At 33.6% G+C, this 17,272-nt stretch overlaps 1 protein-coding gene across 1 annotated transcript in view; it reads left to right on the plus strand.

Moving 5' to 3' along the window:
* Positions 1-12,495: 12,495 nt before the first annotated feature.
* Positions 12,496-17,272, plus strand: part of LOC142977782 (putative cytochrome P450 49a1) — a 33,981-nt gene continuing 29,204 nt past the window's right edge. The window contains exon 1 of the mRNA XM_076121872.1: positions 12,496-12,754. Within this exon, the coding sequence (XP_075977987.1) occupies positions 12,720-12,754 (35 nt within the window). The 5' untranslated portion in view covers positions 12,496-12,719. The remainder of the gene's footprint in view (positions 12,755-17,272) is intronic.

Here is a 17,272-nt window from a genome sequence, read left to right on the forward strand (position 1 = left end):
GCGCCCTAAGGGCCCATCGGAGCTCGAGCCCTGGTAATTCCTAATTAACATCCCTGCCCTTTCAACCGCGTAATTTTTCCTATCTTTGGACAGTTTAGCTTGGATTGGTATATGTTGGAATAGAATAAAGTTTAAGTATTATAGTTGTTCCTTCAGCTTTTGCTTTTGCAAATATCTATTTGAGATTAAATTGTGTAACCGTAATAAACTGTATCTACATAAGAGATAATTGAACTACATTTACTATTTATTAGTCGCTGACAATACTCTACACTGAAAAAAACTGAAACTTTACATAGCCCTTAAGTAATTTACGAGAAAGTTTTGAGCATTTTTTGAAAATTTATTGATGGAAGGTGTCTTTAATACTGAGAATTATACTCTTGTCCAGAGTGCCGCTAGTCTAAGTATGAAAACAAATAAAAGCGGGCAATAAAAACTGAAGGCATCTGGAATAGCGACGCAGTTGTAGCCGCGGCCTTATTCCTTTAAATGTATCAATAAGGCCTTGTGTACACTGTGCTAAAAGAGTAATGTCATGTTTACTCTTTATTTCATTGCTTTATGAGAATGGCCTGTAGTGGCCAAAAAACGGTTGAAGTGTTCTTTACTGGTAGTACTGCAATAAAAAAATAATTACAATTATTTTACTTATGATTTTAATTGCTATCCTCAAAATAACTGAACAATGTCTTAGAAAAACAACAGGTAAAAATCCTTTTTTCAATAATTATTAATGAATCCTAGAGAGCCTACCAAGTTGCATATGCATATTTTTAATTTAATATAACAGGATCCCAATGCTTAAATATTATTATCAAAAAAGAAATCCCTGCATACATCTAATTTAAGGAATTTCAAAATGTTTACATGCAAATAAAGTTACATTACGTTTGTACAAATAAATTTACTAAAATAACGAGTACGATTGTCCTTGTCAAACTGCCACTAAAACAGAGGTCCCAAGTATCAAGACCGTCTATAAACTGTAGTAAACACTCAATTTGACAACTCATTAAAGCGAGTTCACTAATCTGTGCGTAGAACCTTGAAACTTTGAACTAAGTGATACTATTAACCAGTCTTGATACTTTAGTAGTTTATACGAGGGGTGATGGAGGAAAAACGTACTTACATGACAAACTTAAGAAGAGACATTAATACAACACATTGATAAAATCACTATTTTTTCATTAGATTACACAAAGATCAAATAATGCTAAGATCTATACAAACTTCGTTTGCTACGTTCTCACTTTATTTACCCATATCTTTTGTCACACAGCTAGTTATGAGTGAATAACTACAATGGTTATTTAGCACCAAAAACCTTCGGTCCTATGCCTTAAGTACGGGTAGGTATAAGAGTAAAGGGATAGGGAGTGCACCTAAGTATTGTGCATAACTGCATGCACAGCTGGCTGGTTTCAATGAAACTGGCCGCTGTAGCTGAAAATCGGCCAGAATGGAATGGAAATGAAATGCAATGGAAAAAATAGTCAAACGAACTTGTCGTTTAACGAAACTTGCATTAAAAATAGCTACATGGATGTCTTAAGAGCCTACCAAATGTCCCTTTTTCTTTTTTTATGTTTATCAGTCCATTTACTTTCCAAAGCGTTCGTTCAGAAACTATTCAGGTAACTATAACGAAAGAAAACACCTTCACCCTATTGACCTAAATCGCCTTGTAATCCAACACCAATTGGGACCAGGAAATTACATGAAAAGACCTTAGAATACACAATTAACTCCTACCTTGGTCAATAGAGTTCTTTCAAAGAATGAACACGTAAGTAGTATCTTTGTTGTATGTTACGAAGCAAAGATGCAAAGGATAATCCGTATAAGCAGTTCCATTAATTGTTCATATACAAATATTATAAATGTGATTCTTTGTACAATTCATTAAGGCTTAACTGATTTTAATGATTACATTCCCTATAGGCTCCGGTCACTATGTAGTCTGCCTGCGTTCCGCGCTCGCTCCGTATGCTGTATCTTATTATTTAGGCTTGCACTCAGACATAAGTGTGCAGGACCTATCTATAACTTGGACTGTTGCGGTCAAAGTGAACGTAAATGCATGCAGAGCAAGTTCTATCAATCAACCCTGTGGTAAAGTGTTTAATCCTTGCATCGTTTCATACATAGAGAAGTAAGGTTTCAGTCACCCCTTGACTATCAAGGGTTAGGTTCACAAAAGGAGGGGAGGACATAGGCTACATATTTTTACCTGTCAAAATGGTGATTACAGGTGAGTCTGGAAAACTTCCGGATTTTACCTTCCACGTATTGTCTTGTGAAATTTAAGTTAGCGCTTCCTTCATTACTATTTTATTATATACTAGATTTACATTATATTATATACCATATCCATTATTTTAATATTTTCTTAATGATAGTAAGGGAGACTACGTCGAGACAATAATTAATTGTTGTAATCATTTGTGAACCCCTTCATAGTAAAGAGATTACAAGGATTAAACTGCACGTTTGGCGCAGTGGTTTAAGCGGTCACCTCGCCGCAACAACCGTAGCGCCGCGTGTGGTGGGTTCGAATCCCACCCGGGACAAATCTTTGTGTGATGAGCACGAGTATTTGTTCTGAGCCTGGATGTTAATGTATCTATATAAGTATGTATTTAGAAGTATATAAGTATGTTTATCAGTTATTTGGTTACCATAGTACAAGCTCTGCTTAGTTTGGAATCAAATGACCGTGTGTGAGTTGTCCAATAATATTTTAATATTTATTTAATATTTAAAAAATATTTTAATATTTAAATCCTTAACCACAGGGCTGATTGATAGAACTATGCTTTAACCGTGACATACCTGGATTATTTAAACAAACACTCCTAAATTAGTCTGTTACGCTTTTAGGATTAACAGAATTTGATGAAATAGCACGGAAAAGAAAGAGAGAAAGAATATCTTTTAATTTAGAAAATATTTGTATTGAAGGTTTTGTACAGAAACTAGATATCAAAGCAGAAGTAGTTAGTTATTTATAATTCATTTATCATATCCAACTAGTTTCAAAAAATTCAAACCGAACATAAGCCTGAATTAGCTAATTCTTCTCTGACTTTCTTCTGACAATACCCTGGACCTGAAACCTTTCTTACATTCAAATTAACTAATTAGTAATACGTCTAACATAGGATTCGCGGCAGTAAATTTTCTAAGAAATGATTATCATAACATAGAATTTTTGCTGTCTCTATTAAATGCTAGAACACAATCAACCGTGAGAAATGCCAAACAATTTTATAAAACGAACATAGAAGAAAAAATATTCAGCAGCCAGCATACAGCCAGCAATCTTTAAAAAATACATCACAATAAAAAAGGAAAAAGCCGTCTGTCCGTCACCTGGCTGTATTTCGTAAACCGTAATAGCTAGGAAGCTGAAATTTTCACAAATTATGTATTTTCGTTGCCGCTGTAACAACAAATACTATAAATTAATAAAAATAAAGTCAAGTTGGGTCCCCATACAACAAACGTGATTTTTTCCTATTTTATTGCTACGGATCCCGTCGTGCGATAGACCGACCCTTGCACTTGACGTTTTTTTGAATTTTCATGATGAATGCGTGATACAGGGTTGCTTTGAACAATAATATGGCGCCAAAAATGTTATACTATTTTTTTATAGTTAACGTAGTGAAATATAGTTATGTCTCTATTATTTAGATGAGTTGCGGTTTATTATTTTACATTATTCAGAAAGCTACGACGCCACGAGCCTTGTTGACACAAATAAATTAATATGAATAAAAAGTATTTGTATTCATCATATTGTCTATTCATGTCAAGCGACATTTCTCACTGTCTTGTTTTGAATTAAGAAAAGAGTTTAAGATATATTGTTCAAGAAACTTTTTGGATACGTTTTTTGTTTACATCTTATTAATATTAGGCTGACCGAAGAGCATAATAAAATTGTGGCTAAATGTAGTCATAAAATAGACCTTTTTAAAGCATCATAGACCTGATTTAGGACCTGCTGATACGATAAACTTGGGTTTACCATCATAGCCCAATGGAGCTATTACGTATCTCAGTTGACAGCTAGTGCACGTCAAATTGATGGTCACTATACAGTACATTGCTACTTTGACGTAACATGTCAGTCACTATAATCTAAGAGAGAAAACAATGTACAGCATAGTGGCTTGCAAATAGTTTCCAACAGTCTCCCTACAAACTTGACAACCAAGTTCTAACATATGAAAAGAAAACGAAAGATTGCATGGGGGCTGTAAGTCATTATTTAGTGCAAATACTAAAGAATAGATATTTTGACTGAATGCTGGCACAGACACAAGTAGTTTATAACACATTACATAGGTATAATGGTTTCTACTTTAAGTTTTATTAATTAACATGCAGGCAAAGTAACAAACAAAAGCTAATAAGTCCATAAAACCTACCTATCTATAGTTTTTTTGTTTCTTGCCATTACGATGCCCTGTCACGTACAATCTAAGGTTCCGTATCGTAATTTCTAATCAGGGATGGGACAGTCGTAATTTGGACCAAGTATTTATGAGCACTCAGCGTCACTGAGGGGAATTCCTATCTGATTTCACAATGCCTAGGAAGCCTTAGATAAAAAATTTGATTGTAACTGTAATTTATTTTGAGACGGGACTATTTTATTAAGGAAGTACTGGCAGCTTAAACTTTGGTGACATGAAGTAAAGTACTAATAATAAAAAAATATATTATTTAAGTATGTTGCGAAAGCCATTAGCTATGTTGCAGAGTATTTCAAAGTTGTCAACTCAATTGTCTGTTCTTTCTAGGAATAAAGATATTAGTAGTATGTTTTGGGAAGCTAGCATTATGTTATGAAATCTAAATAAGCTATCACTTGAGAGACTAGTTCCCACCCCAAAAAACTTAAAAAAGAGTCTCCATTGGTATTATTTTCTAAGTTTCTTTAAATATATTAAACGTTGTACATTGTCTTTTAGTCAATCAGTCACTCAATAACGGAAGAGTTTTATGTATATTGATTGATTACTAGTATTTTAACAAAGAGAATAGCTCCACATAATATAAATTGTGGCCTTTTCCCTAGCGGTCGCCGTTTATATAAATAAAAATATTTGTCGGTCGTTCTGTTTGGCGTGTTGATTGGCTCGTGAAAAATATCAAACGCGTTTTACATACGTGTGAAAATACAAAAGAAACGTGAATGTGTATTTCTACAATGTACTTTTTATGTTTTTAGTTTGTGATGCATAGATCTATTGCGGTTGTGGAAAGATGGTAGATATATACATATCATACTGCAAAATTGTTGTAGGTTCCTATGGTTTTGTTGAACTTATTATTAGTTATAACTCTACACTTGTAATACTGAATACATTCCGATTATATCAAATTCTAAACGGATAGCTTTTGCCTCATCTACTCTTAAATTCCAACTAATGCATGATCAGACGCAATTTTTTATGTGGAACTATTAAAACTGGATTCGAATTGTCTTAATTTAAAATCAACGTTTACTTATGCGCTGGTTAGTATTAATACGAACTGTAGTTTCGGGAATAAGCTCGCTTGTCTTTTTTTATCGTGAAAATATAGGCTAAATATATCATCATCAATATCGCATAAACTCAGCTAACTTATATCTCTAGATCTTCTAGTCTTTTCCATTCACCCGTACTTTAAAACTTAAATGAGACATTAATTCGATCTAACGCGACTTCAGTCAGGCCGTATAAGTTTAACATGAATATAATAAGCCAAAAAGCCTTATTCCCCACTAATATGAGAATAAAAATACCTTTAAGCCGAAACATTTCTCACAAGAACGAGACAGAGACATATGAAAAGAGATAAAAGTCTAGTCAATTCGGCTAAAGTCGGCTGGAGTCGGCTGAAGTCGGCTTTAAGAGATTGCCTACAGTTTGTAATAAGTTTGAAACAAAAATAATCATGAAAGCATTGTCGTGTTGCGATGAATTCGACTCAACTCCTTAAGACGGCCATTTTGTTATTGCTATATTTTTTATTTGTAACTTGCGCGGGAAAGTTGTTTGAAGGTTAATTTTGTTTTGTGATTTGAATGAGTTTTGATGTGAAAGTGTGTTCGTAAAAATGGTGACTTATTTTCAAGTGGAAATAGCGATAATTCAGATTTGTTTCGCAACAAATTCTATTATTATAGACAATATTATACCGTTACTTTGATCAGAGAACATAATGATATTGTAGACAAAGTTTTTATTTTGAGAGGAAAAGGCAATACAAACGATTCAGCCTTAACCTTATTAATTTAAAATTAACGACCGATACACTAGAATCAAATGGCTCAGAATATATTTTAATATACAAAATTTGGAAATGTTATTATTTGAGTGAAAAGTCAATTTCCTTGGCACAGTTAAATTGGGATCATTTAAATGCATTTCGCGTCCTTGCCAGTATAAAATCAATTTGGTTATAAGGTTATAGAAAACCGTCTGATTTTGTTTTAAACTGTAGATATTTAACTGAAACGTTTGATTTTATTAAAAGTAACTAACTATTTTTGCATGGGTAGCGAACATTTTTGTATATTTCGACCGTATTTTTTATTTAATTTCCTATAACCCGATTATCGGATGACCGCCACAAGTTTATAAATATTAACTACATCATTTCGGGGAAAAATGTGCAAACGTAAATTATTTGTTTATTTACTTGTATTTGTTCCATTCCCGGGTCGGTACTGCTATATATACTAATGTTTTTTTCCCAATTTTGTCCCTATGACATATTATATGATCTATATAATCTTCAGCTATACCAAAATTTTGTGTTATGTTTAATAAGACATGTAAAAGCTAAAAATACATATTTAGCAAGAATTATCATGTTTCATACAAATGCGGCTTTCCTTATTGATTGTAGCTGGGGATATTACAGGGATTAAAGTTTATTATTTACAGGATAAATAAATAATTCAATGAATGCACATTTAAATAACTAAGAGTCACTGCACACGGTCCACCGGCTACAACCACAAAACGCAGCCAGCGGTATATTTGTTAGCGCCTAGTTTTACCGTGCGGTACCCACTAGCGTTAACTTTATGCGGAGAGGCTATATAAAATGTATGAATTTATGAAAATTTCAGGAAATATGCCGGTGGCGGCCTGTGGTCAGTGGCCCGTGTGCTGAAACTCTGAAGCGTTAAATATCATTTAAATAAGACTGCGAGTTTATCACATCATTCGGTATATTTAGGTAAAAAGTATAAGAAGGTAGTACAATTCCACAAGGACAAAGCCACGGCGGAAAGCTAAATACATATAAAAAAATAAAATATAAGTACAAAAATAATTAATAATAATTTATTACCAATCCAGTATTACAAGATTGTATTTTTAGCTTTGGCAACCCCACTAGCCGCAGCCTGTATTGTACCGATACATATTTATTCATGGCTGAAAGGTTAAAAGTTCAAGCGTTTCACCACAAATGCATGGTCGTAAATGGTGACCACGATCATTTATAACGTGAACCACGCGTTAAATCATTAATATGCTGCGAGTACTACACTCTATTCGATAGAGGTGACTTGAAGGAGATCGAACAAGTAAACGAATAGAGTAAGATTGATTTTTGATGTTTAGCATTATTGACACAATAATGTTTTTGGCAAAGATCTTTCTAAATGCTGATTTTTTTTTCATACTTTGTTAGAGATTCTCTTACAGTTTTTCCCTACAATAACAGTCTAAAGGATTCGTAGGGGTGGTAAGCTGAACACTGACTCAGAAGTCAAGCAATGCGAGAGATTACCTTAGGAGGCAATATTTATATAAATATATTTTTTTACTTCCAAAGTAAAAAAGCTGTATCATAACGGCAACCATCAGCTACATAAGCATGTGGGTCACTAATGCTTTTAATTCAAAATGTTATATAGCCGCAAACTTTGCATGCTTTCTACTAATTTATTTGGCTTTAGTATATTTTAATAATATGGTTGTCCCTCAGATATCACTATTTTTTTGAGATTTTGATTAGAACAAACCCAACTCATACTTTATTTCATACCACTAGTCTGAATCTCGACTCGAACACACTTTAAAATTTACTACTGTTACTCACTCGACTCAACAACAATAAGTAACATATTCCTACATAAAAGTATTGAGTAAAAGATAAAGGTTATTGGTGCATGGTGATACAGCACGTAAGCACGTATGCACTGTTTGTACAAATGGCGTACATTATCACTGCTACAAGCTATAAATAAAATATGTTGTTATGAAAATACCTGTGATATTTTTCTTTTATTATGAATCCTTAGAAATGGGCAACATAGCAATCATTTTGTATTATCAACATATCGTGTATTCACAGTGAGTAAATTGTCTTAAAACGGGCAATAATAAAATGTCCTAAGAAATTGGACATTACTTGATTGATTTCAATACAAAATCGAACCAAAAACATATTATCAGCGGTTACATGCACGTGACCTTTTTTAACCCACTAATAAGGCTCTTGACTTGAACAATAAAATTAATCTTACTTCTAGGACATAACTAAATACTTTTGTCACCACCTATCCTGGGATTTCTACTGAGAACTATAAACCAAATGTCTCGTTCGTATTCCAACATACGCAACTAACAGTAATCTATCTATATCAAATTCTCCATAACAATATTACCACCTGTCATAACCACATAACAATATTACAAAACAAACTACACCATAATCAAAACCATTAATAAAACTGAGCACTTACAACTATGATCTATTCAAATACATTTACTTTCACTCCTCATTCCCTCACAGTGAGACACGTTGAACGAATCACGTAGGCCCAGCGACTGGCCATGCGCTTCCAAAAATTGTGCCGCTACAACGCGACGGAACTCACGTAGTTACTTTGTTCTTACGATATTACTGAATATGGACTTTAAAACGTTTCTAAGAATATTAGTCATGATACTAATACGGTAATTGACTACCAGTGATTCTTTATGTTTGACTGCCTCCGTGGTGCAGTAGTGCAGTGGTTCAGGTCACCACGCCGCTACCATTACGTCGGGAGGTCGGTTCGATTCCCACACGGGGCAAGTATTAGTGCGATCAACTAATAATTGTTTCGGGTCTGGTTAAACTTTGTGCCCGTTGTTTGTATGTTTGTAAAAGTCCCCGCGAGCAATACAAGAGCATTTTTTGTGCGGGAGTTGTCTTTTGTAATAAATAAGAAAAATAAGAATAAATATGAAATGTCAAAAAAGGTACAAGAGGTTTTAGAAACTGTACAGAACTTATATAACTAAATATTTACATTAAATTATTAAAATTAAAACTATATATACACATTGGCGAAAAAAAAAAACAAATATATAAAAAAAAAATTAAGAATATAAAAGAAAGGAAGCGCGCTACGCCTCGTAGTACTCCTCCACATCGCTGTCCATCGGGAACGTTCCCAGAATGCTGGCAGCATTGCCACGTTGTATGGCAATGCTTAACCTTTGTCCCAAGAAAATGCCAGCATTCTGGTCACGGGAACTGTCGACGAGGCGTTTGTCTTTGTAAAGTAAGTGGGCGCTCGGGCCCCATGGTCCCAGCGTCTCGACCCCAAACGGCTCAAACACATAGTCACCAACAAGACTTCTGTATTTGCGCCGCTTGAGGTCTTCGGCAGCCGCAGCAGCAGCTCCAGAAGCACCGGCCGTCCTTGGAAGATGAGACGGCGCAAGGGTGTCGACGCAAGTTGCATCCCACACCAAAGGCCGTCCCATCCTCCAAGGCATCAACGACATACCGTCCGGCCTCTTCCCGTCATCGCGCGCCAGCCCATTGGGTTCTAGGATGGCTGGCATTCCAGCGGCGGCAAGAGACCGGCGAATGATGTCGTTGAGGTGTGCGTGTCGGGGTATACGGCCAGAGCTCCTACTGCAGGAAAGACCATGGTGCCCAAGGCGGTCGACAGCTTCTCCACAGAGACAGCGATGCGGAGAAACGCAAGGAGCACCCAAACGGAGGCAAGTGGCGATGCGAAAGGTAGCATCATCCATCATCGTGCCCACGTTAAAAGATGGAAGTGCTTGAACCCAAATGTTTCAGTCTGTAATAATTACAATTTCAACATTACACGGAGTACACGAATGTAGAAAATATGTTCAAAATTTAAAAATCGTTTACTTTGTCATCCTGCATTCTGAAAATAAATGAATGCGGTGTTCTAAAATTAAAAATAAAATTAATACGCCGTAACCAACTTGATCCGGCACTCACGTTCCATATTTGAAATTTCCCAATAGGTATGGTCCACACTCCACGTACCTATTCATAGAATTTAATTCATTGATAATGTCAATCACATTTATTTACAGAGAATTAATTATTAATATATTAAATTCTTTTTATTACGAAATAAACAACGAGAGGGAATTAGGTAAAGGGTTTTTTTGTCAACGTAGTTCTTAGGGTTCCGTACCCAAAGGGTAAAAGTTAATGAGACTTCACTGCCTGTCTGTATCTTAGAAACCAATATGTTTTTAACGGTTTTTGTAATTCTGTTGCCGCTATAACAACAAATACTAACTAAAAACCAGAATATAATTGCTCGAATAATATATAATTGATAACGGCAAAAAGTAGATGCATGAAATATTCACAGAATATGCATTATTTTGTGAAATAACTTTAAAAATATGGATGGTACAGAACCCGTAGTCCCAAGTCTGACTCGCATTTCGCCGGTTTTATTTAAAGTTCTATTTCAGAAAAATTTAAGTAGTATAGAACTAAGAAAATAACACCACATTGTTATCTAACGGTTAGTAGTACATATTCATTATTCAATACATTGCCAATTGATATCATCCTTGAATACAATTTTGTTCAATGAGTGAATCGTAAACAAAGAGGGAGTGCAGAGTTCGCCCGCTAGTGATGTGCTTGCACCGTCTGGGATGTTTACATATCGATAGAGTTCACTGCGAGTGAAGAATTATTATAAATATTTGAAATATACAAACGCGCATAACTTCTGAACGACTTGAAATATTACTAGATTGAAATTGAAATTGAAAATATTGAAATAGAAATTAGGTTTTTTTTATTTGTTTATAACTGTAGGGACAAAGTTTGTATGGGAATGATGGGATTAATATTCCCACGTGAATGAATTCAACAAGATTAAATAGTACTATTATTATACCCGGATGAAGTCGGGTCAGTCTGTAATTTGTAAATAAACATCGTTAATTTCTTTTGATTATATTTTGAATAGGTGTTATTAAATACAAATATATTTTGAATGGTCGTCGTTGTTAATTGATGATGGCAAGTCATTATTAAAGTTCAATAAGTCGTTCAAGTCGTCGTCTTAATCGCGGATTAATTAACAATTAAGTAATCATAAAGTATAATTATTAATTGCACTATGAGTATTATGTAGTTTACACGATAAGATACCATATAAGATGATTAAGATAAACGCTTGCTTCTCTTATCTTAATGTAAACAATATTGTAATACTTGCTAAGGTCAATTAATTATTGTGGAACTGGATTTTGCTCGTAAATGTGTCATTATTATTTTATCTTAACTATGTATGTTTGTTACACATTCATACTGGATTTACAATCTTAAAACATCTTTTATTAATCTTTCCCCATCTCATCCATCTGCAGTATAGATTTTTTTTATCCCAGTATATCTTTACTCGCATATAAATTTGCAAAAAAATACCTATATTTCTTCTTACTATCCATTTATGCTGTATTATAAGTTTAGATTACAATAAAATGAAAAAAATACACCAAATTATTTTCCTTGTCTGCATTCATGACTCACACACTCATGACCTTTAAATTTCAAATGGCAACACGTGACGGCTAGACTCAAAGAACAACAAATTCCTATTTTTAATCTCCGATTTGTACTGATAAACAATATCTACTACAATAAAGGAAGTAACGATTTAAAACGGGAACAATGAACTCAAATAATACCTTGTTTTGGTCTGCCAATGATCCAAGACTAGACATTTAAATGTCACTGTAGATAAGAAACTGCAAACGGCTTATCACATTCAGAGCAAAATACGATCAAATGGGCATCACGCTAGATACAAGATATCGCGTGACTTTGCCCCTTAATCATTCATATAAATTCTGTTATTGAACTAATTAGGTCATGATTCTGATACATTTACATTTTTAATATTCATATTCAGGTAAACATGCCTTGCCATTTTTTAAAATTAAACTCAACATCTTTAGTCAAATTATCCTTTAGTGAGCACAGAAATAAATAAAACTTTGATTTTTATTCCAATCTCCTTCAAATTACCTCTCTATATTTAAAACCGCACCCAAAAAACATAATAGAAACTAAACACAACTGAGTGCAAAATAAAACACAAACATTTTATTATAGGTTTAAAATTAGCAGCACAAAAGTATAAACACAGTCGATATAAATTCACATCACTAGCGAAACCAGTACCGTATAGACGGCGGGAGTACAATCTCTGTATGCATTATCGACTAGCCCGGCTGAACGGTAACACTGTCCTTCGACAAATTAAGAAATTAACTTTTTTTTTTATTCGTTGTCTGTGTCAACACAAAATGCGCGCGGTTGTGAGAAAGTGATTGTTTTTCGACAATTTTTGTTCCGTTTTTTTTGTTATTTTAAGTGAGTACTGGTGAAAAGTGTTTAATTTCAAGATGTCTAAATCAACTCTTTTGATTCGGCAATCGCTGTGAGTATTTTTCTTTTATTTTTTATTTACTTTTGTTCGTTTTGATTTGTTTTTTTTTTAATTTTCTTAATTGTTGTTTACTTAGTTGCTAAGAATTTGTGCAACTTAGTTACTATCTAAGTGGATTTATTTCATAAAAAATATATTAATAACTTAAAAACTAGTTACTGACTGTCAGATTCGTTCTTATTTAAACAAAACTTTCTACATTTCTTATGTTATGGGTTTTAAAACTAGGATCTCGATCGTCTACAATTTACTTACTTTTTAAATGACATCATAACCGTTAAAACGTATTCAGGCCAGAATATAATCAAAACATTTAACACGGTAGTTCTTTGAACTGTCATTTCTAGGTACTTGTTGAATATTAGTAGATAAATGAAAATAACATCGGAATTTACTTGGCAATTTGGCATCAGATAAATGTGTTGACGATTGTCGTAAAAAATAATTATTTTATTATCACCTACCTGCCTTAACTAACTTAGAAAGTTGCAATAACATTTGAGTCTAACTTTTTTAATGAAAATATACGGTATTTGAAAGATCGATCTTTGTTGTTTCGAAGTTTAAACCATCTTTATCGACATCAACTTTGGTATTTATTTATTTGTATAACTAATTAGCATACAAAATACCTTAATACTTTCGCTTTCAAAATAAGTAAACCTACCTACATAACAAACTACCCACATTAAAAACCACATTTCATACAACTACATTAAACATACTTAGCAAATCATTTTCGGCAATCATCCCACATTATAATTGCAAAGATAAACACAACAGCTAATATCAAATGTAAACATTTTAAACAGTAAACTTATCGGCCCGGACACCCAGTCTTTTTGTTGACATTTTGGTCACGATGTAAACACGCTAAAAATAGCTTTGTTGATACCAAACTGGCTTTTCAAGTTGCCAGTCCACAAAACTGTTCAAACAGTTTTGTGGACCATAAGTATAAGTTTCATGTAAGAAACACTGTTTTAATAATAATAAATAAATAAATAATAAATAATCATAATAAGTTTTTAGTTTTTCTTTTTTATTAAACATGTAGGTATGTCTAGTCACATGATAGAGTAATAAAAATGCTATAAATTTTGTTTTCGCGTTTCGTGAGAGAATTGCGCAGTATCTTATAATTTTATGCTCATCATCCTTAGTAATCCTTGCATCCTTAATAAATTATGAAGATAAAAGGTAATCTGTTTGTGTTTTGCGCTTTTGCATAACAGCTGCAACAATTTAAAACATTTGGCGGGATGTTAGATTACACAATTAAATATGAGACATTTTTTTCCTTTAAATCCAAAATGGGACAATGGAAAATATAGTCCGCCAGTAATTATAACGGTCAACATTAATTTCTTTATCAAAACTTGAAGTCTTAATTGTAAATTAATTAATTTGCATAAAATTGATAAAAAAAAACACGCCACATTTTCTATTAATAATCCTGGCACCTTAAAGTTAAATATTCCAAATTGGCGAAAGTCACCGCCTCAAAATAAATTATTCGCATTGGCCTTCAATCTAAGCAAATTACTAGCTAATATGCTAGGCTGTTAGCTATCTTTTTAAAACTACCGTTCCGCTAGTCTGACGTATCTCTACATCACGCACAAGACGAGTGTTCACCGTGTGCCCGAAACATAGTAATAATGTGCAAATATTAAAAAGATATGTGAACCATGGTGTGAACTGGGTCAGTGCTTGAATAATTCAAAGTTTCACAACACATTCGCAAAGGAACGTTATAAAACTAACTAGTTATAGCCTTAAATAGCTAATTACTTACCTACTTTTAGGATATAAAAATATTTTATTGGTACTAAACCTATTTTTTTACTATTTTGAACCTTTTAGCACGCTCTTAGCCTCTTATGTATATAGATTCCTATAATGGAATAGGCGCCTTTAAAAAAGATGTTTGAATAATTTGTTATTATTTTTAGCTGTATGTCGTATTTTGTTAGTTTGCTGTTCATGTAGTAAACGGATCTCGTGTGATAATTTTGTCGTTAGTTTAGTGATTCAACCCCCGGTTTCTGAGGTACATTGAGCGGTAGTTTATCTATTCAATAGTGTTTTAGCTCTTAAAAACATGACAGTTTGAATAGACAAACTACCGCTATATAGTGCCTCAAAAACTATTATTCCTTCTGTTTTCTATGATTCGGACCAAGTGTGTATTCAAAACAAAACATATTGTGTCATTTTTGGAGGTTCAACACCCACTGCATATCGATATTTGAATCATCTACACGAGACTGTTTTTGTTTTGGTTTAACTCTGAAGACTGTCTTGGTACGTAAATTTAAAGCTCTCGCAAAGCGAAGTTAGACTTACTTCCAATTTATTATTTGTAAACATAAACACCTCATAAATTTAAGGCCAGTATCTAGTTCTAAACTTTATTATCCCTAAACTGTTTGCTTTACAAAGTAATTCAACGCATACTGAGTACTCATCAATATTCATAATGTTACACGAGACGTGACGTCACGAATAATCGAATTTCAGGTATTACAGTGACCTAGGTTACTGGCAATGTCAATATTTCGTATAAAAGACGTTTCATCATTTTACTTGGCTAAGAAATTACAATTCTACGCATATAATACGTACTTATATAAATACCTGAGAGTGTAAGGAAAAACATCTGTAACTACTGATTCTGAAAACTAATTATTTCACGTTAGAAAACTACCGTATTCTTTGTTAATATTGGAGATATAGAACCAAACCAATAAAAACTAAGACGAATAGTAAACTTTAATAAAGGCTTTGAATAAGTACTTTTCGAAACAAAATACATATCTTTGCTCAAACAAAATATTGTTAGCAAAGTGATAGTTGTATCGTAACAATTTCTACACTGCAATAACAATCACAATACACAGTGATTTATTATTTGCTTAACTAGTCCTTCCGGCTGACTTCGCTCGTCTGGCTGCGTAGGCGCTGACGAGTCCAAAGTCCAATCATTCTGTACGAGTGACATACATATGTACATTCTATTAAAGGTTACAACTACATGTCGACGTACATGTTTCTAGTGATATAAGAAAAATCTTTTGTCTTTTTTAAGAAAAAGCCGAGTACCTATTATAATGGAATAGTATGGAAATATTTAAAAGTATATTTAACACACATTTCGAAAAGAGAAGAATAACTTGTACATGCTACGATTGAAGCTTATAGCCCAATTTTCAACTTTAAATGTTGCGCCAATTCCGTCAATTTTCATAACACTAAGTTGCAGATAACATACTTTGTAGATAAAATAGTAAGGTCTGATAGACCAACCAGATTCAGAAGTTTTGAAACCATGGCTAAGCCGTATTAATTCTGGAGGTTAATGGTTACAACACGTACCTAGTTGCCAATATGTCCCATAATATATGGGGTGTCACGTAGGCCTAAGGTCTTTACTTCTATTGTTGCCGATCACTGCCTAATCTAAAACTCTAACTTTTTGTTCTACTTATTTTGTATGCTGTTCACATAAGCCTAGTCTTGCCAATTACATAAATAATATCACGTGTTGTCCTCTTAAAGAACGATATAAACATTGATTAATAGTTAACGGCAATTGTAAAATTAAGTCAATTTATTTTTTGTCTTGCACAGTTCAGCGAATTTTATTTCTTTAATAAAATGTGCATAAAATCATGATTAACCTACCCGCTGGAATGCGACCATTATTGCAAATGGCGAAGCATACGTATATTTTATACATTCATGTCTATGCCTTCGGGTGGAACCGTGATATAAAACCAATTCTAAAGATAGATTATTACATACATAATTGTATACTACATTTAGTAATTATCTACACTGATTAAAACTGTACGAAAAAAGATTATATTCTTAGAACAAGATCTATATGGACAAACACGCTATCGTGCTCAGCTAATTTATAACAACGGTAATTGAAGCCGGTATTCGCAACTAGTTTACTTTCACTCATAATTAAGACGATTCGTTTGCTTTCTAAATAATAAACACTATTGTTTACCTACCTAATGATATAAAAATGTTATTGAAATGATGACAAGTTTCGCTAATATTTTGCGGTCACTGCTAGTTGTGCTAATCTCTCGGTAAACGATCAGTGGGTTGAACAATGCCCAACTTTAGCGCGGAGTGCACGGACATTCCATAGATGGATCCCCATCTAGTACTATTTAGGTTCGTAAAATTTCGGTCAAAGTTGTTGTCAACTAAAGTAGCAGTTGTTAAGCCGTGAAAAATGCCTTTGTTGAAATGATGATAACAAGTTTCGCTCATATTTTGCGGTCACTACTAGTTGCGCTCATCTGTCGGTAAACGATCAATGGGTTCAGCAATGAGCAATCCTAGCGCGGACATTCCATTGATGGCCATCCATCCATGCATTTGGACTCGTTAAATTTCGATCCCGGTTCTAGTCAACCAAAGAAACAGTTAGGCCATGGCAAAGGCCTTCGGGTAAAAACTTTGACACTTGGTTGATCAGATGACCAA

Source organism: Anticarsia gemmatalis, chromosome 13 (assembly GCF_050436995.1).
Source record: "Anticarsia gemmatalis isolate Benzon Research Colony breed Stoneville strain chromosome 13, ilAntGemm2 primary, whole genome shotgun sequence".
Classification (NCBI taxonomy): Eukaryota; Metazoa; Arthropoda; class Insecta; order Lepidoptera; family Erebidae; genus Anticarsia; species Anticarsia gemmatalis.